Source organism: Leucoraja erinacea, chromosome 30 (genome assembly GCF_028641065.1).
Source record: "Leucoraja erinacea ecotype New England chromosome 30, Leri_hhj_1, whole genome shotgun sequence".
In the NCBI taxonomy this organism is placed as follows: Eukaryota; Metazoa; Chordata; class Chondrichthyes; order Rajiformes; family Rajidae; genus Leucoraja; species Leucoraja erinaceus.
Genome location: NC_073406.1, coordinates 16923440 through 16949527, shown reverse-complemented (window position 1 = coordinate 16949527; position 26088 = coordinate 16923440). Strand labels below are relative to the sequence as shown.

The following is a 26088-nucleotide window of genomic DNA, read 5'->3' as shown; positions in this document are numbered from 1 at the left end:
TGTAAATAAACTGTCTATGTTGTAGAGCAGGATCTTTTTCCCCCAGTGTTGAAATGATGAGGACTAGAGAGTATAGCTTAAATGTGAGAGCAGAAGGTTTTTGCAGATGTGCGGGGCAAGCATTTTTGCTTGGTGGGTGTGGTGGGTGGCCTGGGGTGGTGGTTTACCCAGATATAATAGCAGATACAAGGCTTCTCGATGCCTACATGGATATGCAGGGATTGGAGGGATATGGATCATGTGCAGAGAGAGGACTGGAGGGATATTGCTTGGCAGGGATATTGTGGGCTGAAGGATCTGTTCCTGTGCTGTACATTTCTGTGTTCTATGTAATGACAAAACACCATTCTGTTGTAAATGCTAGTCTAAAGAATGGTCCCCACCTGAAACATTCTGTCCATTTCCTGCCACAGATACTGCTTGGCCCACTGAGTTCCTCTAGCAGTTAGTTTATTTTTTTTTGTGAACACTTCTCTGGTTCACCAGAATCCTGTGGGAAAATTGTAATCCTCGCCCAGTCTGGCCTGTGTGCCACTCCAGACCCCGCAGCAATGTGGCTGACCTTGTATCTGAACTGTAGCCACTCATTTGAATCATTGCTTCATGTTATTTAAGATGACAGTTCCCCATCACCTTCTCTGGAGCAATCAGGACAAATGCCGGGCATGTCTACAAATTTCCATCAATGAAAATTCCCAAGTGACTCCCATTGCAATTACATGGATTGCTGTTATTTCAATTAAGTTTATTATAGCCATTCATGGCTATTTCCTTACCTGACCTGACCTATCTACATTTATCCAGCAGCATCGCAGTATCTGATTCTAATTGCCTTCCAATTCAGGGGCAATTAGGAATGGACAATAAAGGCTGGCATTGCCAATGAAGCCTACATCCTATGTGAGTAACTATGAAAAAAAACCCTGATTTATTTTCAAACATCAGAAACTTCTCCAATTTGAGATTCATTTCAGGGTCATGAAAGCTATGTCATACTTCATGTGACTATGCTGTCACAGAGGATCTTTGGGTGAGCATATATCACGCACTGAGTTTACTTCATCTTTCAAGAGGGCACTGCAGATCTCTGAGACCAGTTCAAAATTCAGAGGAGAGGTGATCCATTTTGTGAAGATCCAATGAAAGGTAGTGTAAAATTCTAACCATCATCCCACTTCATTGCTATTCATGTATCAACCCCCTTTATTTAAATTTTGCAAGGGCCCCTTTGCATATGAGTTGAACGGTTTTGCCTTTAGATATGTGTTATGTGGCCTTGGCTGAAGCTTATCCCTTGAATCTATCAAAAAGATTAGATAGAAATTTGCAAGAAAAGTAAGAGGTGGAGAATGGGAATGTAGAGCAGACCTGGAATTTAGTAATGGGAAACCAATCTTCGGAAACCATTCACAAATTAAGAACTGCAATGGTTTATTATTGTCATGAGTACAGAGATATAGTGAATGTTTTTTCGCATACTATCCAGACAGATCGCACCATACATCAGGTAGTACAAAAGAAAAAATAAACAAGAGTACAGTATAAAATGTTACAGTTACAAAGAAAGTGCAGAGTGCAGCACAGTGGTAGTGTTGTGCATTAGAGCACCAGAGACCCGGGTTCGATCCTGATCATAGAATGTCTGTATGGAGCTTGTACATTCTCCCTGTGACCGCATGGGTTTCTCCGGGTGCTCCGGTTTCCTCCCACACTCCAAAGATGTACAGGTTTGTAGGTTAAGTGGCTTCTGTAAATTGTAAATTGTCTCTAGTGCGTAGGTTATTGTTAAAGTATGCGGTGATTCGTGATCGGTGCAGAGTCGGTGGGCCAAAGAGCTTGTCTCCATGCTGTATCTCTAAAGTCAAAAGAAAACAATGTGCTGGGGCTATAACGAGGTAGGTTGGTAGATCTGGAATACATCCTTGGTATACAAGAAGTCTATTGAAGAGGCTGATAACAGTAGCTGTTCTTGAATCTAGTAGTGTGTGCTTTTAAGGTTTTATATCTTCTTCCCGACGGGAGAGAGCAGAAGAGGGAATGACCGGGGATTTGAGTGGGTCTTGATTATTTTGGTTCCACTGGGCTGCACTGCTTTCTGCAGATTCTTGGGCAGAGGAGATGCCCAACCAAGCTGCGGTGCATTCCTATGAAAGCGATGCACTCCAAAGCTTTCCATAGAAATTGCTGAGTACTGGGAATATGCTGAATTTCCTTACTTTTCTGAGGAAGTAGTGTTTCCTGGCCATTCATCAATATAGTTGAACTAGGTCGATTGTGGTGATAGTAACCTTCAATAATTTGACTATCTTCATTTCAGTGCCATTGAAGCAGACGGGCACGTTTTCCACCCCACTCCTGGTCGATGACTAGCTCCTTCATTTTGCTGACATCGAGGGAGAGGTTGTTATCTTGACACCATGTTACTAAGCTCCCTATCTCCATTCTGTATGCCATCTCATCATTGTTTAACAGTGTCTAGCTTGTTAAGCTTGACAGAGCAAACGTCAATTTTAGCAGGTTCGAAAACGAAAGGACGGTAATTTTAGAAGGATTCAGCCTTCCATGATGGTTTAATGGTTTAAGAGTAATAAGTGGTCAGCATTTCGAGATAGAACGCAGAACGGCATGGTTGCAGAACAGGCCCTTCGGCCCACAATAGCAGTGCCGAACATGATGCCAAAATAAATTAATCTCATCTGCCAGCACATGCTCTGAAGGGGTATACCCCTTCATTCCCTGTGTCTGAAGTACTCAAGAGAACATTTTAAATTAGTACTTAGCAACTTAGCAACTAGAAAGGGGGCCGGTTCTAGATTTTAGGAAATTATGTCAAATAGAAGCAAACAGTTTGCTGATAATAATAATTTGAACATGTTTAACTGAGAATATTTCAAAGATATATTAATTCTTCTCAACTTTATTCAGAGTATGCTGTGAAGAATTGTAGTAAAACTAAACCGGAAACCACTACTTGATGGTGTCAAGGATACAATAGTAAAGGCAAACCTTTTAATTCCAAGGGATGTGGACCTCCCAAATCTAAAACACCTGGATTTTGAGGACTGTACTAAATAGAAAGCACATGTCAAATGTAGGGAGCACAATGCTGCAGAAAGTTTTACAAAATGCAGAGAGTGTAAGTGAAATTAAACTTGGAAGTGGGAAATCAAAGATGGTTTAAAAATGGTTAAAAAACAAATAAGCAAACATATTTCACAAACAGCATAAGAAGAACAATAGGAAAAACATAGTTTTTTAGGGATCACAAATATAATTTGAGTATAGAAATCATAGGTATGATTCAAAATGATGACCATATATTTCAGAAAGAAGGGAATGACATAATGAGGGGAATTGTGGTTAAGAATTTAGAGTGAAATTCAAGATATGATAAAATAGAAAATAAATGTTTGGGATGGTGAGAAGGCAAGAGGGAAAGTGAAGAGTTGCAATGGAAGGTGCTGTATGAGAAACAAGGGCCTTTTTCTGATCTACATGGATGTACGATTCTATGAATGGATAATGATGGATATCAGTGAACCGTTGAGGGAAAGCCCTGTTTGAAATGTGTTCGACTGATGGTTTCACATTGATGGTGGAGTTATTACAGAATGTGATCCATTGAAGGTGGTGATTGGTAGGGTCGACATTGGGAACCTTTCCTAAGCAGTCCAGATGAAGGATCCCGACCCAAAACGTCGACTGTCCATTTCCCTCCACAAATATTGCTCGACTTGCTGAGTTCCTCCAGCAGTTTGTTGGAACCTATCCTTGCCTGATAGTAGGGCAGACATTGTGAACCTATCCTTGTCCTGGATGAGAAAGGCTTTGCGTGAGAACAGAAAATGGAATGGAGATGGTTCAGAGCCCTGTTAATTGTGATGGAGGGGAAATAATGATGGGTGTAGAAGATGTTTTTATGAGTCCAGTAACTGATTCTTGGACATCCATTTTGGCATCATACATTTTAATGATTCTATGACTATGCGATCAAGGTGGCATTCTTTCAATAACATTATTTTACCACACCTGGATAACCAAACGTTTTTTGAACTGGTCGTGCTTAAATCAGACTTGCAGTACAAGAAGACAAAAAAGACCAGAGTGGAGTAACTCAGCAGATCAGGCTGCATCTCTCAATATGGATAGATCATGTTTCATAGGCAAAACGGGGAGAAAAGATGCAAGGTAAGGCATGAAGGTAAGCTAGCCAAGAATATAGAGGAGGATAGTAAAAGCTTCTTTAGGTATGTGAAGAGGAAAAAAAATAGTCTTCTGTCTTCACTAAGGAAGACACAAACAATCTCCCAGATGTACTAGTGGCCAAAGGACCTAGGGTGACAGAGGAACTGAAAGAAATTCACATTAGGCAGGAAATGGTGTTGGGTAGACTGATGGGACTGAACGCTGATAAATCCCCAGGGCCTGATGGTCTGTATCCCAGGGTACTTAAGGAAGTGGCTCTAGAAATCGTGGACGCATTGGTGATCATTTTCCAGCGTTCCAAAGATTCAAGATCAATTCCTGTGAATTGGAGGGTAGCTAATGTTATCCTACTTTTTAAGAAAGGCGGGAGAGAGAAAACAGGGAATTATAGACCAGTTCGCCTGACATCGGTGGTGGGGAAGATGCTGGAGTCAATTATAAAAGATGAAAATAGCGGCATATTTGGATAGCGGTAACAGGATCGGTCCGAGTCAGCATGGATTTACGAAGGGGAAATCCTGCTTGACTAATCTTCCGGAATGTTTTGAGTATGGAACTAGGAAAATGAACAAGGGAGAGCCAGTGGATGTTAGTGTATCTGGACTATCAGAAAGCCTTTTATAAGGTCCCACACAGGAGATTAGTGGGCAAAATTAGAGCACATAGTATTGGGGTTAGGGTATTGACATGGATAGAAAATTGGTTGGCAGACAGGAAACAAAGAGTAGGGATTAACGGGTCCCTTTCAGAATGGCAGGCAGTGACTAGTGGGGTACCGCAAGGGTCGGTGCTGGGACTGCAGCTATTTACAATATACATTAATGATTTAGATGAAGGGATTAAAAGTAACATTAGCAGATTTGCAGATGACACAAAGCTGGGTGGCAATGTGAACTGTGAAGAGGGTGCTATGATGATGCAGGGTTACTTGGACAGGTTGGATTAGTGGGCAGATGCATGACAGATGCAGTTTAATGTGGATAAATGTGAGGTGGCAAAAACTGGAAGGCAGATTATTATATGAATGGTGTCAAGTTGGGAAAAGAGGAAGTACAATGAGGACTGTTTGGAGTCTGTAGACTGGGCAATGTTCAGGGACTCGGCAATGGACCTGAATGAATACGCCACAGTCGTTACAGACTTCATAAAGAAATGCGTGGAGGACCGGATCCCAATAAATTTCTTCCGAGTGTTTCCCAATCAGACGCCTTGGATGAACTATGAGATCCGCGCGCGCTCTTCTGAAGACCAGACACTGGGCATTCATGTCCGAAGATACGGAGGTCTACAAGAAGTCCAGATACGACCTTGGTAAGGCCATCAAAAAGGCCAAAAGACACTTTTGCTCCAAGCTGGAGGATGCGACGGATGTTTGGCAACTGTGGCCGGGCTTGAATACCATAACTTCCTACAAGGCGAAATCAGGAGGCAGCTCAAATGTCAGCAAAGCATTCATTACTCCCTGACGAGCTCAATACATTCTATGCACGTTTTGATAGAGAGAATACTGATGTGCCTTCCCGAGCCCCCATTCGCCGTGATGGTTTTTCAGTCACAGTCACAGAGGTCGACGTCAGAAAATCCTCCCGAGGGGTGAACCCTCGGAAAGCGCCTGGACCTGATTGTATAATAATATAGTAAACTGATCAATAATACCGGTGCCCAAGAAGAGCAAGGTGACGTGCCTCAATGACTATCGACCAGTGGCACTAATGTCTGAGGTGATGAAGTGCTTTTAGAGGCTGATCATGGCACAAATCAACTCATACCTCGACAAAAACCTGGATCCACTGCAGTTCAATTACCGCCACAACAGATCAACGGTGGATGCAATCTCGCTGGCTCTCCACTACGCTCTGGACCACTTGGACAACAAAAACTCATATGCCAGGCTGTTATTCATTGACTACAGCTCGGCATTTAATACAATCATCCCCTACAAGCTGGTTACCAAGCTCTCAGAACTGGTTCTCTGCACATCCCTCTGTAATTGGATCCTCGACTTCCTCATTCACAGACCACAGTCTGTTCGCATTGGTGGAAATGTGTCATCTCGATAACAATCAGCACGGAAGCACCTCAAGGCTGCATGCTCAGCCCCCTGCTGTACTCACTCTATACCCATGACTGCGTAGCCGTCATAGGGAAAACTCCATCATCAAGTTCGCCGACGACACCACTGTTGTGGGACGTATCACTGATGGAGACGAGTCAGAGTATAGAAGTGAGATCGACCGACTGACCAAATGGTGCCAGCACAATAACCTGGTTCTCAAAACCAGCAAAACCAAGGAACTGATTGTGGACTTTGGAAGGGGTGGGATGGGGACCCATAGCCCCGTTTATATCAACGGGTCGATGGTGGAAAGGGTCAAGAGCTTCAAATTCCTGGGCGTTCATATTTCCGAAGATCTCTCCTGGTCCCAGAACAATGATGCAATCATAAAGCACATCAGCGCCTCTACCTCCTGAGAAGATTACGGAGAGTCGGTATGTCGAGGAGGACTCTCTCTAACTTCTACAGGTGCACAATAGAGAGCATGCTGACCGTTTGCATCGTGGCTTGGTTCGGCAACTTGTCCACCCAGGAACGGAAAAGACTGCAAAAAGTTGTAAACACTGCCCAGTCCATCATCTGCCTACCATCGAGGGGATCTATCACAGTTGCTGCCTCAAAAAGGCTGGCAGCATCATCAAGGACCCACACCATCCTGGCCACACACTCATCTCTCCACTGCCTTCAGGTAGAAGGTACAAGAGCCTGAAATCGGCAACAACCAGGTTCAGGAATAGCTACTTCCCCACAGCCATCAGATTATTAAACATAACTCAAACAAAATCTGAACTTTAATTAGCCTACTGCACTTTATATGTTTATTTATTTGTGTGTATACATATATATATATATATATATATTCAATGGTATATGGACACACTGATCTGTTCTGCATTATTTCTGCTTGCAATATTCTATTGTGCAAAGCAGGAATTTTATTGTATTATCTGGGACACATGACAATAAACTCTCTTAAATCTATATATGTAGACACATATCCATACAGACAGGCACACACAAACGCGCACATACGCATGCACACGCACACATATATATACATATACACACCCATATACATACACATACGGACACAAGGAATCACAGATTCTGAAGAAGGGTCGCGACCCGAAACGTCGCCCATTTCTTCTCTCCAGAGATGCTGCCTCACCCGCTGAGTTACTCCAGCACTTTGTGACACACATACAAGCAAACACATACTTAAAAACGAACAATAACGGTGCACCTGTTCATACCGGTCCTGTTATCCCTACCTACACAGTGGACAGCAGTGTAGTATTGTGGACGTGAGCCTGCAGAGTAAGTGACAGCGGCTCACCTGCCCGCCCACCCAGGTGACAGTTGCCCAGAGGCCAATGGACCGTGGGGGGGGGGACAAGTCCGCCTCGGCCGGCGGTGATTGACGTGCGGGCGTTCCAATGGGCAGCGTGCGGTGCCGTGGAACACCCAATCGCGTCCGTTACCCTTGGAATGTGGGGCTCCAGGAGGCTGTGACGGACGGCGGCGTCGACCAACCAGCGATGGGCCGACGGCCGGGGCAGCCAATCAGTGGCCGGCCGGGGGGCGGGCCCCGGCGCGGTATTTAATTGAAATTCTCGCGAGAGCCCAGCCATGTTCTTTCAGCAAGAGGGAAAGAGAGAAGAAAGAGCGGAGAGAGCGCAGGAGCCCCCACCTCAGACCGGCCCGAGCCGCACCACCATACACAGCCTGACAACACCATGAGCGAGGCCGAGACAGAGCAGCAACCCGAACAGCAACAGCAGCAACAGCCAGACAAGCCCAAGTCCCCTGGGGAGAAGAAAGTCATCGGTGAGCGGACGGCGGTTGAAGGGAGAAGATTGTGTGTGTGTGTGTGCGGGGTGTGGAGGGGGTTGAAACCGACCTCGGGTGGGTGGGGGAGGGGCGGATGGCCGTTAACGGCCGCGCTCGCGCCTCATTCAAACCTCAACCGTCCGCCCGCGAGAGGGGAACGGGGGGGGGGGGGGGGGGGGGAGGAGACGGAGCGACCCTTCCCCTCAACCCCCTCCCCCCTCCTCCTCCCCTTCCCTTGGGATTGACAACAGGGGAGGGGCGGGCGACGGACCGACCGACCGACGAAGCGAGGCCTCCCGGGCTCGGCCATGCGAGGCTTCACCACCCACCGCCACGTGCTGCGGCCTGGGGCCGGGCGCCTCTCGCCGCCGCCCGTGGGAGGAGGTTTTTTCGGACGGGTTTTGGTGGGGGGGTAAATTGGCGGTTGATTGGCGGCGACGCGCCCGCGCCCCCGCGTCTCTCTCCCCCCACCCGCGGCGGCCGTTGGTTTTCAAACCCGCTCCCCGATTGTCAACCGGTTAGAAGAAAACGGGCGCCCCCCCCATCCGGCCGCGTGGAGGACAGAGGGGAGGAGGCGCGCGGGGGGGGGGGGGGGAAGTCGGGCACGCGCGGCCCCCTGAGGCGCGCACCCGCCTCTACCCGCGGTGTTCGACGGCGAGGACTCGCAGCCCCCGCCGTCATCCGATCCCCCCTCCAACTGGGGTGTTGTCGCCGGCCGTCCATCCCCAGCCCGAACACCGCGGGCGGGGAGCGGCGACACAAGCCCCGCAGCCCGCTCGTTCACTCGCTCGCCGCCATTCCGACACGACCCCCACAACACCTCGGCTTTGACGCGGGGCTGGGGACGGGACGGCGCCAACGCCAAACCCCCCCCCCCCGGGGTCGGGGAACTGGAGCGGATCCGATGGCCGAGACCGACCGACTGGTCTGCCACCCTCGCCACTCCAATCCCCCCTCGTCGTCTCCTCCACATTGTCCCGGCAAAGTTGGCGGCGGCGCTGCGAAGTGAAACCCTGTCTGTCTGCCCAGCGCCAGCCCCAACGTGCTGCACCTTGAAAATTATTTTTTTTTGTTTTATTTTTTATTTTTTTGTTCGGTGGGTGGGGGTAGATTGGCACCCTCGGATCAACATTACATTGCCTCGGGCATCATGGGCTGTTCAGTCCCCAGAGTTCAGTCGGCTTGGGATTCAGATTAAGCATTGGATTACTGTAATCGCACGGTGAACGAGTTGTAGAGTATTGTGTGCTGCAGATCATATTAAAAAAAAATGGTGGGTTTATAAATAGAAATGAGTTCCAACACTGAAGCTGGGAGTGAAGGCTGGCTTTCTGTCCTCTTCAAAACTAAATGGCAATAGCCTATAAGTGCCTGAAAATTATGAAGGGAGGAAATGTGAAGTCTGAAGATAATCACCCAGAAATCTTGTGCATAACTTGGAGGAAACTTTTGAAAATAACCTCCATTTTGAAAAACTTGCTACAGCGACTAAAAGTGTTTAGTCAATATCACCAACAATTTGTCCTACCCCAACCTCATTGATTGATGCTTCAGCCTATCTTGCACACCTGTGCCCCTCTTCAGAAGTCTAAAGAAATTAAGCATATTGCTATTGACTCCACTCAACACTAAGGATCAATTCCCAATCTAATTTGTGTGTCCCTTGCACTTTTTCTGTTTCTGCGATCTGTTTTCTTTTGCACTGTATTTCAGTGCCTTTGGTGATAATAAAGCAACATCATTGCACATTCACTTTTGCTACTTTCATCCGTATTCATACAATGCTTCATCTTGATACTCCCCTCATACAGTTCTTATTTTTGTTTTGAAGTCCAGTTTGTTTAGTTATTAAGTCTGACTGGAGAGAGTTGTGGGTCTGAAATTCTCTGCCTCAGAGGGGAGTGGAGACCAATTCTCTGGATACTTTCAAGAGAGCTAGATTGGGCTTTTAAAGATAACAGAGTCAGAGGATATGGGGAGAAGGCAGGAATGGGGTACTGATTGGGGATTATCAGCCATGATCACATTGAAGGGCTGAATGCCCTACTCCTGCACCTATTGTCTATTGGATCTCACAATTCTTGTGGGGTCATAGGGGTAGGGATGAGGGAGCCTCCTCAGCTGTCATTATTACTTACTATCCAGGATTACTCGGCACTGAATAGGAGCCTAGATGGTTTCCATGCCATAAGAAGTCTAATTTTCCCTTAAGTGTTTCTTTGCAGAGGGCCAAGCTTGAATTCATTATTGTAAGAGATGATCCACTTTCCGTAAATCTTTCCTTTGTGTCTAACTATGGTGTTTTATCTGCACCGAACTCTACTTTCAAGTTTTTTTGGTTTCTATATTTGTGTTTCTTACAATATTAATTTGATGAGATCATTCAGCTAAGCCTGTGACTGAATTCCCTTTTCTTATTTAATATTGTCAGTTTTTTTTTCTGTCATTACTAATTTCATTCTTGTGGTCTGAAACTAGCTCATTTGGAAACTTGTTTGCAAATTTCCCCCCAAGTGTTGCATTCTTGTTGTTCCTACCTCTAAGACCATATTTCCATCTGTCATTTGACTATGCCTAAATCAGTTGATGCTAGAACTCTCATCTATGCATCTTTACAACAAATCTGGTGTACTCTTGAGGCATCCATAACTGCTTTCCAAGAACTTGACTTTATCCACTTCATTCCTGTGTTCTACACCCATCATCATCTGAAGAAGGGTCTTGACCTGAAATGTCCCTTATTTTCCTTTGCTCTATAGATGCTGCCTCACCCGCTGCGTTTCTCCAACATTTTTGTCTACCTTGGATTTTCCAGCATCTGCAGTTCCTTCTTAAACACCCTATCATCGTCAATCACCCCATATTTAGTGACCAATAGAAGTTCCTGATTGAGCAACACCTTAATTTTCAAAACCCACTGAGTGGCTGCACGTCATCAAACATCTGTTTGTGCTGTACATTAATCCTATTTTTATTTTCTCCACTTTCCTATCACTTGTGCTTAGATTTAGCTGCTATTTCTATGTCATCCACAACTGCCCAGAAGGAACTGCAAATTCCCAACACAGCACCCGAGGTCAGGATTGAATTGGAGTTGCGAGGAAGCAGTTCTAGCTTTGTTGGGCAGATACTTATTTTTAAATCTTTCCTGGGTCTCTTCTTAATCTTCAGCTCCTCTAATCATCAGGACTGTCACCCCTGGTGCTGTGTTAGCCTCAAATTCTGCTCTCTGGAGTATCCCCTAATTTGGTCATTCATCCACTTTTGGCTTGTGTTAGCTGTCAATTGTCATTACATGAAGGGGTGGGAGAATGGAAATATGCTGTTATTGATGGCGACATCGACTGGTTGGACCTGTTTCTTTTCTGTGTTAGTGTTGTGGTTTATTTAATGTATCTTATTGCCACTGGTGAAATGGATTTTCGTGGGTTGTTGCTTTAATTTGTTTAAATATTATTTCTTTCAACTGCTTTGGGGTGGAGAGCAATTATGATAATTGGTCTTCCACATGGCTAATCATGTAAACCAGTTGAGTTCACAAATACATTTGAAGAGGCAACTCAACTTGGCTGTCCGAGTTCTGAAGTTCCTTGATACCATTCCTGATGTCGCCTGCACTTGTTCTGAATACTACACATAAAATAGATTATTATTGGATTGATTTTTGTTGTTTGTCAACAATATCCTGAGGGTCAGCTTAGCATCTTAGACCACTTTATTCGGTTAAAGTCATGTTTAAGAAATTAGAACAGATATCTGTTTGCATTTTATGGTGGCCTCTGCTCGGAGGATAATTGCTTGTTTCTGGGTGCAAGAATAATAGTGTGCGCTGCTTGCTTTCTGCACCAATCATACTCTGAATCTAACCAATTGTTCAATGGTACTTTCACATGTACCTTAGCTACAGTGAAATTCTTTGGTTTGCATATTATTCAATAAAGTTATACTGTACATTACCACTATCATAAATAGGTACAAAAGTCCAATGATTGTAGTGTGAAAATACGAGACATCACCAAGGCAGTACAACAGGGTTGCCAGGTTTCCGGCGCCATCTTGTACCCTTCAATTTTGGCTCCTTCAGTATAAAGTCCTACTTTGACCATAATGGCCCTGTATCTTGGTGGAGCACTGGGTCGGGGTTACAAGGATTGGCCTGGCCTAGCAATGCTGCCAGTGTCCTACCCTGCCACTGCAGGCTGTACCTGATCAATGCTTTTGGCTACTGTGGGTGACAAATCCAAGCAACCTACTCTGCAGACACTGACCATAAACGCACTGTCCACTTGCCTCCCGCAGTCGTCGCTGAGTCTTCTTTGTGCAAGATGGGTCATTGGGCACATTGCCGCATGTTTGTCCAATTCTGTTCTGAACATTAGTGCCTTTTTTTCTTTTTCAGCAACAAAGGTTCTTGGAACAGTAAAGTGGTTCAACGTAAGAAATGGCTATGGATTTATCAACAGGTCAGTACTGAGTATTTTTAGTAATCTAGCTGGCGGTCTTTACTCTCTTTTTTCACTCCTGGAAGCTCCTATGTAAAATAATCTTATAAATTTGTTGTACATCTTTTTCTTCCACCCCCCAAAAAAAATCTGTTTTGAACTGTTGACTTAATTATGGAGAGTAACTCTACAGGTATGATTGGGGGACAATTATTTCAGATGAGTAATTTGTTACAAATATGTGAAGTATAACTCTTTTTGCCTTGTAGGAATGATACGAAGGAAGATGTATTTGTACATCAGGTGAGTATATTTTAAGAAATGCATGCATACTGCAAGTCCATGTAACTGCTCTTGGAAACTTGGCAAATCATAGGCACCGGTTGTATTGTACCAAGAAGATCTCGCTGATGTGAAACATGCAATATAATTGGGTGTTTATTGAGGTATCTATGTTAAATAAAAATTTTTAATATATTTAATTGTTTGAAACACTTATCACTAGTGCCTGAAGGTCCAAAGCTCTGGAATGTCTGCTTTCTTCTTGATAGCATTACTTTAACTTTGCTACATTGATCAACCTTTGATTGTTAGCCCTGAAGTGTAATATGATCAAATCGTGTTGACTTTTAAAGCACTTGTTGAAATCACCAGGAAAGAATGCTTTACCATGTTGAAGGAACTGTATAAGTACAAGTTTGGCTATAACATGCAGTTGTTATTGGTGTAATTTCCCTTTGAGAATGCTAAAACAGCTCAATTTAAAAAAGATTATATTTTTTACCCACCATTTTGAATGTATGAATAAGTTTGCATAAGGCAGAATTGAATTGAATAGTTCAAATTTGGTATCAATGCCTTATTGAAAGTCCATTGGGTTTGGAGGTTAAGAAAGGCAGGCAATATCTCCTAAAGATCAGTTTGCAAGATAAATTATATGATCATATCTGGTGGGAATGGTTTTGCGAAATCAGTAAATGGCATCTAAATTGGGTACAGCAACTTATTTGAGTATGTTTCAACACAAAGTGCTGGAACAAAGTAGCAGGTTAGGCACCATCAGTCATTAAGTTGGTGCCATTGGTTTCAAGTGGAAAAATGGGGCCCATTCAAGAGTATGGCAACAGATATAAACCATGTTGTGTAGAAGAACAGCAGAACTAGGCTGTTGCACTATTCCAGATGATTTAGTCAAAGCTGACCTACTCATGCTTTCTCCTTACCTCTTGATGTCTTTATCCATCCGACATCTATTTTTAATTTTTCAAATTACCTACTGTGCAAAGTTTTGGGGAGGAAATCTGAGATTTCCACTACCCTCTCTCAAGTTACTTGGTTTTTGTTATGATTCCATCTAGAATCTGGAAAGATTTCCGAGGAGATTCAGCTGGATGCTCTTGGATTGGAGCTTTTAAATCAAGAGGTGCAATTGGATGGGGTCGGTTTGTTTTCCCTGCAGCTGAGAATGCTAACCTGGTAGCATGTACAAACGTGAGGGAGATAAGGTAGGTCAGGGCATAGCTGAGAGATGGGAATCTGATGATGAACTGAGGGAATTTTTCATACATTGGATAGAATCTGGAGTGTGCCTTCTGAGATCGTGGTAGAGGTGTTTTGCAATTATACATAATAAGACTTTGGTCCTAATAGAAGTAAATGGGATTAGTATAGTTCGATGCGGATGCTGTTGGTTAAGGGCCTGTCCCACTTAGTGATGTTATGAGCGACGACTGGCGTCGGTGACTGACGTCCGATGTCGCTTAAAAAATGTCAAATAGTACGACAGGATACGATACAGGTACATCACTCCGCGTCACCATAGGACGGCATGCGAGGCATAGAACAGCGCCTGTGACGTCACAGCGACGTCAATGTACGTTCACTCGCGACACGATGCGGAAGATATGACAGGTTGCGTCATCTGGGGTACGTGACATCTTTTGATTACCCAGCTTCCCAATAACAGGGCTTGCAGGGTGCTATTCTGCATCATGACTATCATGGAGCAACTACAGATCGCATCACTATTCGTACAACAACAACAACAACAAAGACTTCTGCTTGCAATAGCCCTCGTGCTTACAGATCAGCCAGGCAGGAGTGCATGAAGAAAGGGGAGGAAGAAGCCTAGGAAAGATGTATGTGTGAACAAGGTCCTTGTTCCTGATGAAACCCACTTTGGGCCAGTATGAGATCATGATGACTGATCTCCAGCAAGCAGATGAGGCTGCCTTTAGAAACCAGGATTCCCCCCGACCTGTTTCAGGAGCAGAAGACGCGAGTCGGTCCTCTTCTGGAGAAAAAAGCCGCCTTCATGAGGAAGAAGGCACTGGAACCAGGCATGTGCTACCTGGCAATAGGAGACTCGTACAAGAGCCTCTCCTACAACTTTCGCATGGCCCACAACACCATCAGCGCAAGGTTGTCTGAGATACCTGTGACTCCATTGCCAATGCATATGAAGAAGAAATAATTGACCTAGTACACCTGATGATTGGAGGAGAGTGGCACACGGCTTTCGAACCAGATGTAACTTCCTGCAAACATGTGGGGCAGTTGACGGGAAGCATGTGACCATCCCGTGTCCACCCAGGGGAGGTTCTATGTACTTCAACTACAAGAAGTTTCATTTAATCGTACAAGAAGTTTCATTCGCATGCACGCAATGCACAATTAGCTTGAGCAATGACCGTGCGTCCACCCGTACGTCGTCATGCGAAAGGCCGCACAACATGATAAGACACGCAGATGTCCCGCGAGGATTTTGAACATTCCAAAATCCTGGGGCAGGGCAGGGAAACGCCTCGCCACCCGTCATGACCATGACACGACAACCTCTTTTCAGGCTGCTGCCCAAGTGGGACAGGCCCTTTAGTTTCTCTCCTGTGGATGGTTTGTCTTTTAAGATATGCTTGTTGATGTTGCATTTGAGTAAGACTTTATCGATTGGAGATATGAATCCCCAAGGTATTTTATTAGAATGGTTATCACGCTATTGTGTTACCCTTGGCATGTGATGCAAGTTTTCGGTGAAAAATTATATTGATGGGTTCAGAAATAAGTTTGAGTTACTGGTGATCCATTTTGCTGAGTTGAGATTTCCTTTGGGAGAATTTTTTAGCATAAGCTAGATCCATTGCTAAAGATCAGGAACAGTTTCTTGGAGAAATACTAGGAAAGGTGCATATTTTGAGAATTTTACATCTTAATGGAGACATACTCTACTGCGGACAGAATTTGGAGCGAAAGGCGGATTCTTGGAAGATCTCTGGTCAAGAGGCAAATGCATAGTTAATGTTTTGGGTGGTAATTCTGCAGCAGGACAAACAAAGTTTACTGATGGACTTTATGCCAACTCCGGCAGCCCCGTGGTGGTCAACATTCTTGGAATGAACAACATTCTTTTGATGTTCAAGAAGGAACTGCAGATGCTGAAAAATCGAAGGTACACAAAAATGCTGGAGAAACTCAGCAGGTGCAGCAGCATCTATGGAGCGAAGGTACCTTCACTCCATAGATGCTGCTGCACCCTCTGAGATTCTCCAGCATTTTTGTGAACATTCTTTTGATAATCTTGATGGAGTAGAAACATAGAAATATGCACCAGCAGGAGGCCATTCGAGCCAGCTCCGCCATTCATTGCGATTATGGCTGATGTTCCCTATCAATAACCCGTGCCTGCCTTCTCCCCATATCCCTTGACTCCACTGGCCCCTGGAGTATCTAACTCTTAAATTCATCCAGTGATTTGGCCTCCACTGCCCTCTGTGGCAGGGAATTCCATAAATTCACAACTCTCTGGGTGAAAGTTTTTTTTTTTTCTCACCTCGGTCTTAAATGACCTCCCCTTTATTCTAAGACTGGCCCCTGGTTCTGGACTTGCCCAACATTGGGAACATTTTTCCTGCATCTAGCTTGTACAGTCCTTTTATAATTTTATATGTTTCTATAAGAATCCCCCTCATCCCCCTTCCCGATGTTAGGGAAGTCCAGGACAAGGGGTCACAGCTTAAGGATAAAGGGGAAATCCTTTAAAACCGAGATGAGAAGAACTTTTTTCACACAGAGAGTGGTGAATCTCTGGAATCTCTGGAACTACCCACTGCCACAGAGGGTAGTTGAGGCCAGTTCATTGGCTATATTTAAGAGGGAGTTAGATGTGGCCCTTGTGGCTAAGGGGATCAGGGGGTATGGAGAGAAGGCAGGTACGGGATACTGAGTTGGATGATCAGCCATGATCATATTGAATGGCGGTGCAGGCTCGAAGGGCCAAATGGCCTACTCCTGCACCTAATTTCTATGTTTCTATGTTTCTATCCTTCTAAACTTCAGTGAATACATGCCTAGTCTTTTCAGTCTTTCCTCATATGACAGTAACCCAAATCAAATTACTATTAAGATGTCTCTTATCCCGCCCGATGCCCAAGCAACCTCTCTACCTCTGCTGCACAACCAACAAAGCTGCCTGCTGCTCAATTTTTTGCCTGCATTTTGGAAAATCAGACTGTCAGGTTGTACTCCTCCCTGCTTACAAGCAGAATTTGAAGTGCAATGATAAGCTAAACGATGTTAAGCACTGCTGGTCTAAGAAAATAGATGAGCTATTGATTCGGACTAGTCCACATTCAAGGACTTGGCTGCCAATCTCAATAAGTTGCCACTAATTTGTGCTAAAGAAATTGACTGAGTGTTTCCCAGCTGGAAGCCATGGGTGGACTGCGAGGAACTCAGGCATTCAAGTAGGCTGCCCAGTGGAATGCTGTCGCCTGCCTATGACAGCCTTGGGTGCAACGGTACTCAAAACCAATTGCTCCAGATACAGTCCTTTGCTGTTTCCTCAGAACTTGTGTACACATCTCCATTGACCCCTGATTCCAATCCGAGGTCCTCTCCTCTTAAGAAGGCCACTATAATCTCAGTGACAGGAAACACAAGGTAGTGTTCAATAATAGCTGCTACCATCTGGTGATTCTGATATTCATCATCATAAGTGCTTTAAGATGCTGTTGATAGCGCAAATCAATTCCAGCTTCCAATTCGCCTACTGCCGAAAAGGTCCATGGTTCCACCATATCCCTGGGCCTATACTCATCGCTCGATTATCTGTGCGGTAAGGCAGGCTCCCAATAACTGACATTAGCACTGCCTTCAACATACTTCCAGCCAAACTCCGGGACCTAGTATTTGGCACCCCCATCAGCAACTGGATCTCTTAACTTTGGCCCACAGGCTGCAATCAGTAAGGATAGGCAACAACAACAACTTGAGAATTATCAACATTGATGCACCAACTACGCCAACTTATCCTCTAGCTCCATTTCACAAATTTATAAAGATGCTAATGGGCTGGATCTTAATCGACCACACAGTGGATGGAGTCCAAAAATGAGTGCCATCATAGCACAGAGTCAAGATGGCAACCTCTCCCTCACTATCAGAAAAACTACAAAGCTGGTCTTTGGCTTCAAGAAGCGGGGCGGAGTTCACCCCTCTGGCTGAGTTCATTCAATGGCACTTAAGTGGAGATGGTCATGGGCTTCAAGTTGTAAGCATCACCAATTCGCTCAGAACCAACCACATTGATGCTACTGCCAAGAAACACGCCATTGATGCTACCTTTTTGAAAGTGTAGAGATATTTGTCATGTTTTTTCTCGATGTGCCATAGAAAGCATGCTCTTAGAATGCATCACGGGTATGGAATGGCAACTACCCAGCAGGTATGAATGCAGTTCAGTCCATCGTGCAAACCATGCGCCGCCCCCCCCCCCCCCCCCCCCCCCCCCCCCCCCCCCCCCCTTAACTCTGACCACTTTCTGCAGTCTCGAATGAATTTCTGATCTCCCTGTCTACCTCGTGGCAGCACTTGTCTTGCCTGCACTTTCTCTGGTGCTGTTTCTTTTTCTCTCTTGTACTGCCGTGTTCTCGTGTATGTTATGATTTTTCTGGAAAGCATGCTAAGAAATTTTATCTCAGTACACATGACAATTAAAACATAATAATACAAATACAAGTTCTTCACCAATATTGCTCTTTGCTTTCACAGATGCTGCTTGACCCACTGAATTTCCCCAGCATTTTAATTACATTTTATTGCGCTTGGAGTGTTTAACATGGGCAATAAAATGTAGCCATTGAAGTTTGGAGCCAATTTAATAGTTTCCACTGGTTGTCTTAAATGTTGCTTTTGCTGTTTCGAATGATAATTTGGATTTGGAGAATTATATTTTAAAACAATTTGTATTTTGTAATCTCACGTTGCATAAGAATTGGGCTATGGATGAGTGGTAGAATATTGCATTAGGGTAATGGGTTGCGTTGGGTGACCAGGCCTCCGTATGACAGGGACCCAACGGGTCTCACTTGGTCTAGTTCTTAATAACAGTAATGGTAGAGGTCCAAAATCATTTGGGGATGTAAGTTAATGCTTGCCATTAACATGACCCGATCAGTGGTTGAGTTGGGAATTAATAAAATTAAAGCTGTGATAAGATACTAGGGCTAAAGAGGTGATTACAATAGGCTTCATTTATGTTGATGATGGTTGCATATCTGATTCCAGCAGGTATTTAGTTGATCTACTATTAAGTGAATTCTCATTAAATCGGTATTTCGTTTCTATGTTGTGTTCTGCAGAGATTATTGTTAAATAACACTTGCATCTAGCCACTCTAGTAGTGGCGGTAACGTAATTTAACTCCATCAACTCCATTAGTGTTTAACCATATAACAATTACAGCACGGAAACAGGCCATCTCGGCCCTACAAGTCCGTGCCGAACAAATTTTTTTCCCCTTAGTCCCACCTGCCTGCACTCATACCATAACCCTCCATTCCCTTCTCATCCATATGCCTATCCAATTTATTTTTAAATGATACCAATGAACCTGCCTCCACCACTTCCACTGGGAGCTCATTCCACACTGCTACCACTCTCTGCGTAAAGAAGTTCCCCCTCATATTACCTCTAAACTTCTGTCCCTTAATTCTGAAGTCATGTCCTCTTGTTTGAATCTTCCCTATTCTCAAAGGGAAAAGCTTGTCCACATCAACTCTGTCCATCCCTCTCATCATTTTATCTCATCACAAAATAATCTCATCATTTTATTTGTTTATCCAAAGATTACTCTATATTAGGATAAATTGCCACGATTTTTCAGCAGACCAGGGTGAGGTATTTTAATTGACTGAATATTTGATGATACAGTGTATAATGCACATGATCTCCATGAACCGGTCCAGTTTGCATCTACGGTAGATTTGCATCTGTCAAGAGTTCCTTTGAATCTAATTTTTTTTTCAACAGTTAAACATTATAAGTGTACCTTTCTTCTTGTAGAAATAGACAAAGAGAATGATGGAAATACAAAGGGGTTTTGACCTGAACTGTTAACTCTGTTTCTCTTTCCACAGATGCTGCCTGACCTGCTGAGTGTTTCCAACATTTTCTGTGTCTATGGGAATACTCAGCTCATGCTAATTCCTTTCATCAGAACTCTTCTGCTCTTTCACCAGTACATCCATTATCCCTGATTGATGGCCTACACTGGCTCCAGGTTAAGCCAATGTTCAATTTTAAACTTTCCAACATTTTCTGTGTCTATGGGAATACTCAGCTCATGCTAATTCCTTTCATCAGAACTTTTCTGCTCTTTCACCAGTTCATCCATTATCTCTGCGCTTGATGACCTACACTCGCTCCAGGTTGTCAATTTTAAACTTGTTTTCATTTCCTTTGATTTTCCCCCTCTAACAGCTCCTCCAGTTGTGTCTTCAACTGCCACAAGCAACTCTGCATTTCCTCTTTGCTCAAGATGCCTTTTCAAAACATTTCTATTCCACCTATCCTTTGGTTACTAGTTTTAATATGGTTTGGTTTGAAAAGGTTACTTTAAAAGAGCCATGGAACATTATTTTGTGACGGGTGCTATTTAAATGAAGACTTGCAGGTAGATACTGGGAAGAGGCCAACAATATAACATAACAGTGACCAAATATTTGGTAGACGGATCTTTTCCCAGAGTGTAGTAATACTTGTAACTTGCTACCATCAGGAGTGGTTGTGGTTAACAGTATACAGAGGCTGGGACAAAGAAAGGAATAGAGGAACATACTGAAATTTAGGTGTGCAAAGTTTTTTAGAGCATGAATATAAGCATGGAACATAACATTTGTGTAGTATATCCTAGTTCCTTAATTATCAAACAATGCCTTGCTATGAAATAAAGAAATTTAAATCTAAACTCTTCACAGACTGCCATAAAGAAGAATAACCCACGGAAATACCTACGTAGTGTTGGAGATGGTGAAACTGTGGAGTTCGACGTAGTGGAAGGTGAAAAGGTATTAAATAATGAAGCTACTTTTTTTAAACTCTTTCCAATCCCTCTGGCCACAATTACAAAAGGTTGTTGAAATGTCCTGGAAGATTTTGCATCTAGTTTCTCTGGTGTCAACAGTTAGATTTTTTTTTTAAAACTTGTTTCAAGCTGACTCTCAAACCCTTTTAAATTCCAAGGAAATAAGCAAATTTCTACTTATTCACTCTTGATATTAATGTTTGCACTTTGTAGGGTGCAGAGGCAGCAAACGTAACTGGTCCCGGAGGAGTTCCAGTCCAAGGAAGCCGCTATGCTGCGGACAGAAATCGTTATCGTCGCTACAACCCTCGTCGCCGAGGTCCACCACGTAATGTTAGTAGAGGATTTTTGTGTAGATGTTGTTAAAGGTGCTGGAGGACCAATTCTGGAGGATCCATTAATCCCATTTCCCTCTGTATATCTTTTCCGATTGGTTTATTGTCAGTGGGGTGCAACTAAATTCCTTGCTCGCGTTCACAAATGCGACCACAAACAAAGATGAATGTAAAACATCAAAAATGTACTAAGATTGTTGTGCGTTCTGAAGTAGTTCAACATAACTAAAATGCAATAATGGAATCATTGAGTTAGGAGGTGTTAAGAGTGAGCAGCACCTCCAGGAAGGGAGTGAGTACGATATGATTGGTTCAGGAGTATGCATAGAAACATAGAAAATAGGTGCAGGAGTAGGCCATTCGGCCCTTCGAGCCTGCACCACCATTCAATATAATATGATCATGGCTGATCCAACTCGGTATCCTGTTCCTGCCTTCTCTCCCTTTAGCCACAAGGGCCACATCTAACTGCCTCTTAAATATAGCCAATGAACTGGCCTCAACTGCCTTCTGCGGCAGAGAATTCCAGAGATTCACCACTCTCTGTGTGAAAAAAGTTTTCCTCATCTCGGTCCTAAAAGATTTCCCCCTTATCCTTAAACTATGACCCCTTGTTCTGCATGTCAGGGCTTTCTTGCTCCTACCTACATCATCTCCCAGATGGTATAAGTGAGAAAAGGGAATGGCCAGGGTTCCTTGCTGATCCTTTCGGCCTTCCTAATGAAATGTATTGTGAAGATAGACTAGATGGATGAAAATTAGGAGCCTGTGATAGACTGCAGTTAAGGCCATTGAGGACAGAGCAGTTGCCATACCCGACCCTAGATGCATCCTGTCAGAATGCTTTGTATAGTGTATCTGTAGAAGTTCGAGAGAACCTTTGTAGTTCAGATTTGTTTTAATTTAGTGATTATGCCATTAATTTAAGCTCAAACCAGAGGAATGGCTAGTTGTAAGATTATTGGAAATTAGATGAATCATAGACCTATAATGTTGTAATAAATCAAATATGATTTTCATTGGATATTTAGTTTTTTTGGTAAAGACGCATCTACGTCTTAGTAAAGATGCATTCGGGGTTTGGACAAGCGTCATTTGTTAATTTGAGGTAAAATAATGTGTTGGTACACAAAGGGAAGTAGTTGTAAGACAATTGAGTGTTTAAAACTACAAACAGCTTCCATGTAATTTTTGATTAGTACCAACAGAATATTGAAGGTGGAGAGAAAGGAGATGGAGCAGAGACAGCAACAGATGGGGAAAACCAAGAATATCAAAATCAGCAACATCGTCCACCATATAGAAGACAACGTTACCCACCTTACTTTGTACGTCGTCGTTATGGTCGCCGCCCACAATATAGCAACCAGCCTCAGGGAGAAATTACTGAGGTAGCAAGATATGAATACACTGGCAATCTGTTGAATTTGGTTTTTGAAGTATAGACGGGTCCCCATTTTACCCGGTGGTGGGGGATAGTAGTTAGTCGCATTTGTGTTCCTAGAAAAGGGTCCATATCGAGATTTTCTATAATGCAAAGCCCACATCATCTGCATGTGTCAAGGACAATGAGCTGAGCAAAATATATTTATTTTTGTTCCAAAATTTGTATGAGCAAATTTTAAATTATATCCTTGATTTTTGGCAGTGATTGGTGAGCCCCATACGGGACAAATTTCTATTACCAAAATTGCAGCAACATGGAGGTCACTTGCATTCCTTATTTTATAGGTTGCCAAAGTCATCTTTGGGGACATAGATACACAACATGGATAGCCCCTTTTGTCCATGCTGACCATATTGTCCATTCTGACCATATTGTCAACATAAGCTCGCCCCATTTGCCTGTGTTTGTTCCAGACCTTTTCTATCCATGTACCTGTACAAATGTCTTTTAAACATGGTAATTATTTCCACCACTGCAGCAGCTTCTGGCAGCTCATTGATACACAAGAAGCAGTTATCATCCTTGTAAATAGCAGCTTATAGTGCAGGGAGATCAGATGTCAGTCATATTTCTGCAACTTCTAATGCCTTTATTTTTGTAAAAAGGGTGGTGAAATAAATGAAAACCAGGTTGCTGGGGAAGAAGGCAAATCCAACAGAGGACAAAATCGTTTTAGGGGCTACCGTCCACGCTACCGCAGGTATGCTATACTAATCGGGAAGCTAAATGTTTGACTTGCTGAACATTTTGTGAGTGATTATGGAACTCTTATACTTTATTGGTATTGAAGGAAATGTTGAAAACAAATTGTGCATCAGTTTGTGTTCTGAAGTAATGCTAATAATGGTATGAGTTCAGTTTCATAAGCCTTCCTGCATAATGTGCATGTTATTAATACTATTTGCTGTAATTTAAAGATTCTAGGGGCATTGAGGGTGGGATGGGACAATAGTAGGGCAGTAATCACTACCAAAGTTTACTGGCAACCATATTTTTAGTCGGTATGGGCTGAAATTGAAGGAAAGATGTGAAGAACTGTTCATGAATCTTGTTGATTAATTAATCTTGCTGACGCATTCTCAACTGCAGAAAAGATTAGTTTAAATTTGTTGGTTACAGAGGACCTCCTCGCCCACGTCCACCAAGGGAGGGAAGTAGTGAAGAAGACAAAGAAAATCAAGGGGATGGCCAACAAGATCAGCAGTCTCATCCCAGGCGATTTCGTCGTAACTACAACTACAGACGTCGTCGACCACAAAACCCTAAACCAAAAGATGGCGAGGAGGTAAGTTCAATCGTATAATCAACAATACTAGAATTTTTGTGGAAAACTTGCTACACCTACTGTAATTTGCATGCTCTTTACCATTGTTTTACTGATGCCTCTACCACATTCCTTATTGCCCGAGCCCTGAAACTGCATCTTTCTCCCTTGTCCATGAGCTCTTAATCATGTATTAATCCCTTCCTGTTCTCCATATTAGCTGATATCATTAACAGTAGGCTCTTTACCTCTATTGCATTACTTTTCACATTTTTATTTGTAATCCACATTTCTTCTGTAATCTTGATTATATAACAACAAGATCTTTTTAAGATTATTTCTATCTTTCAGACCAAGGCACCCGAAACACCAGCTGAGAACATCTCTGCTCCAGAGACCGAGCAGGGCAATGCTGAGTAACAACAGCTCAGCATCTCTACCATCAACTAAGTAAGTATTTGTGAATCAAGGACATGCTGCTCCTTGATGCTGAATGCATTGAGAATTTCCTTTCTGGCCATGTCATTGCAAGCCCAACATTGGAGGATAGTGTAGGCAAAATGGAATTGGTGTTTTTCAACCAACACAATGGGCTTGATGATTGTCTGGCTGCCCAGATATAGAATCTTTGAGATGTAGAACAGTATATATAAAAATAAAGTTGACTTGCACATCAATTTAAACTTATCCCCTCTATCCATAAGGCACTGCCCTCTAGTCTTTGACAGTTTCAAGAATAGAAGGTTATGGGCAATGTGCAGGTAATAGTGTGAATCACCACTTGATTGTCAGCACCTTTTTTGCCAGTTAAAGTCCTCCAACATCAGGCCTCTTGTCATAAATACCTCCCGCTGCAGTCTTCTAGCAATATACAGAATGTATATACATACTCTGAACTTGAGCAACGTCAGAAGCCCCTTGAGCTTGAAATGCAATGAGCTTCTAAAGACGACTGCTGTAACGTCTGCTTTCATGTAGGGTAAATTGATATTGACATAGTTGTTCCTCTGTCATTCACTTTGCTCATCAGTATGACTGTTCTTGTTAATCTGCGTTTGTCTTGCAGTTTTGTCATCAAACGGAAGACCATCAAAGTCAAATTCCAGCAATAATAAGAAAAGTGAGCTTTCGACTGTAATGAAGATCTGCAGTGCTTGCATACAGTTGACCAGATACCAGAATGTTTCACACAGTAAACCTATTGTCTATGCACCATGGTTTCTTAACCTTTCCTGAAACAGCTTTTTGGAACTGGCTTAAAACAGATTTTTGTAGATGGTCTATTTTCCTTTTTACTTCAAATGGTTTTTAAGCTTATTTGATATCTGGTCAATTTGAATTTTTGAAATACCAGTTTTTAATTTGTAAGCATTGTACACCTGAACTTTAAGTACAACCGGGCATCTAATAAAAGTCCGAAAGAACACCACTCATTGTCTTTTTTGTGATGTGTAATAGGCCTTTATTCGTATTAATGGTATGACGATTAAACTTAGTTGTTGGTCAAATTACAGTGTATTCAGACCCCTTCACTTCAACATTTTGTTACATTACAGCCTTATTTTATGGATTGAATTATTTTTATTTTTTTATCAACAATCTACACACAATACTCCAAAATGAAGAAGTGAAAACGGGTGTTTAGAATTTTTTGCAAAGTAATTAATAAGAAATAACTGAAATATCACATTTACCTAAGTCCTTGGACCATTTGCTCTGACACTCAAAATTGAGCTTCGGTTCATCCTGTTTCCATAGATTATCCTTAATGTTTCTACAACTTGATTGGAGTCCACCAGTGGTAAATTAAATTGATTGGACATGATTTGGAAAGGCACACACTTGTCTATATACGGTCCCACAGTTGACAGTGCATATCAGAGCAAAAACCAAGCCATGAAGATGTAGGATTTGTCCGTAGACCTCCGATACAGGATTGTGTCGAAACACAGACCTGGGGAAGGGTATAAAACAATTTCTGCAGCATTGCAGGTCCCAAAGAGCGCAGTGGCCTCCGTCATTCTTAAATGGAAGAACACCAGGACTTTGCGTAGAGCTGGCTGCCCAGCCAAACTGAGCACTCGAAGGAGCTCCAGAGTTCCTCTGTGGAGATGGGAGAACCTTCCAGAAAGACAACTATATTTGCAGC

The 26088-nt window shown here is 43.2% G+C and overlaps 1 protein-coding gene across 1 annotated transcript; it reads left to right on the top strand.

Moving 5' to 3' along the window:
* Nucleotides 1-7873: 7873 nt before the first annotated feature.
* On the top strand, nucleotides 7874-25368 carry ybx1 (Y box binding protein 1). The gene is made up of 10 exons (XM_055659568.1): nucleotides 7874-8089; nucleotides 12492-12555; nucleotides 12804-12837; nucleotides 20787-20876; nucleotides 21107-21226; nucleotides 22428-22619; nucleotides 23281-23375; nucleotides 23795-23960; nucleotides 24291-24389; nucleotides 25006-25368. Exons 1-9 carry the CDS (start codon nucleotides 7999-8001, stop codon nucleotides 24357-24359), a joined length of 921 nt encoding a protein of 306 aa, XP_055515543.1. The 5' UTR covers nucleotides 7874-7998; the 3' UTR covers nucleotides 24360-24389; nucleotides 25006-25368.
* Nucleotides 25369-26088: the final 720 nt, after the last annotated feature.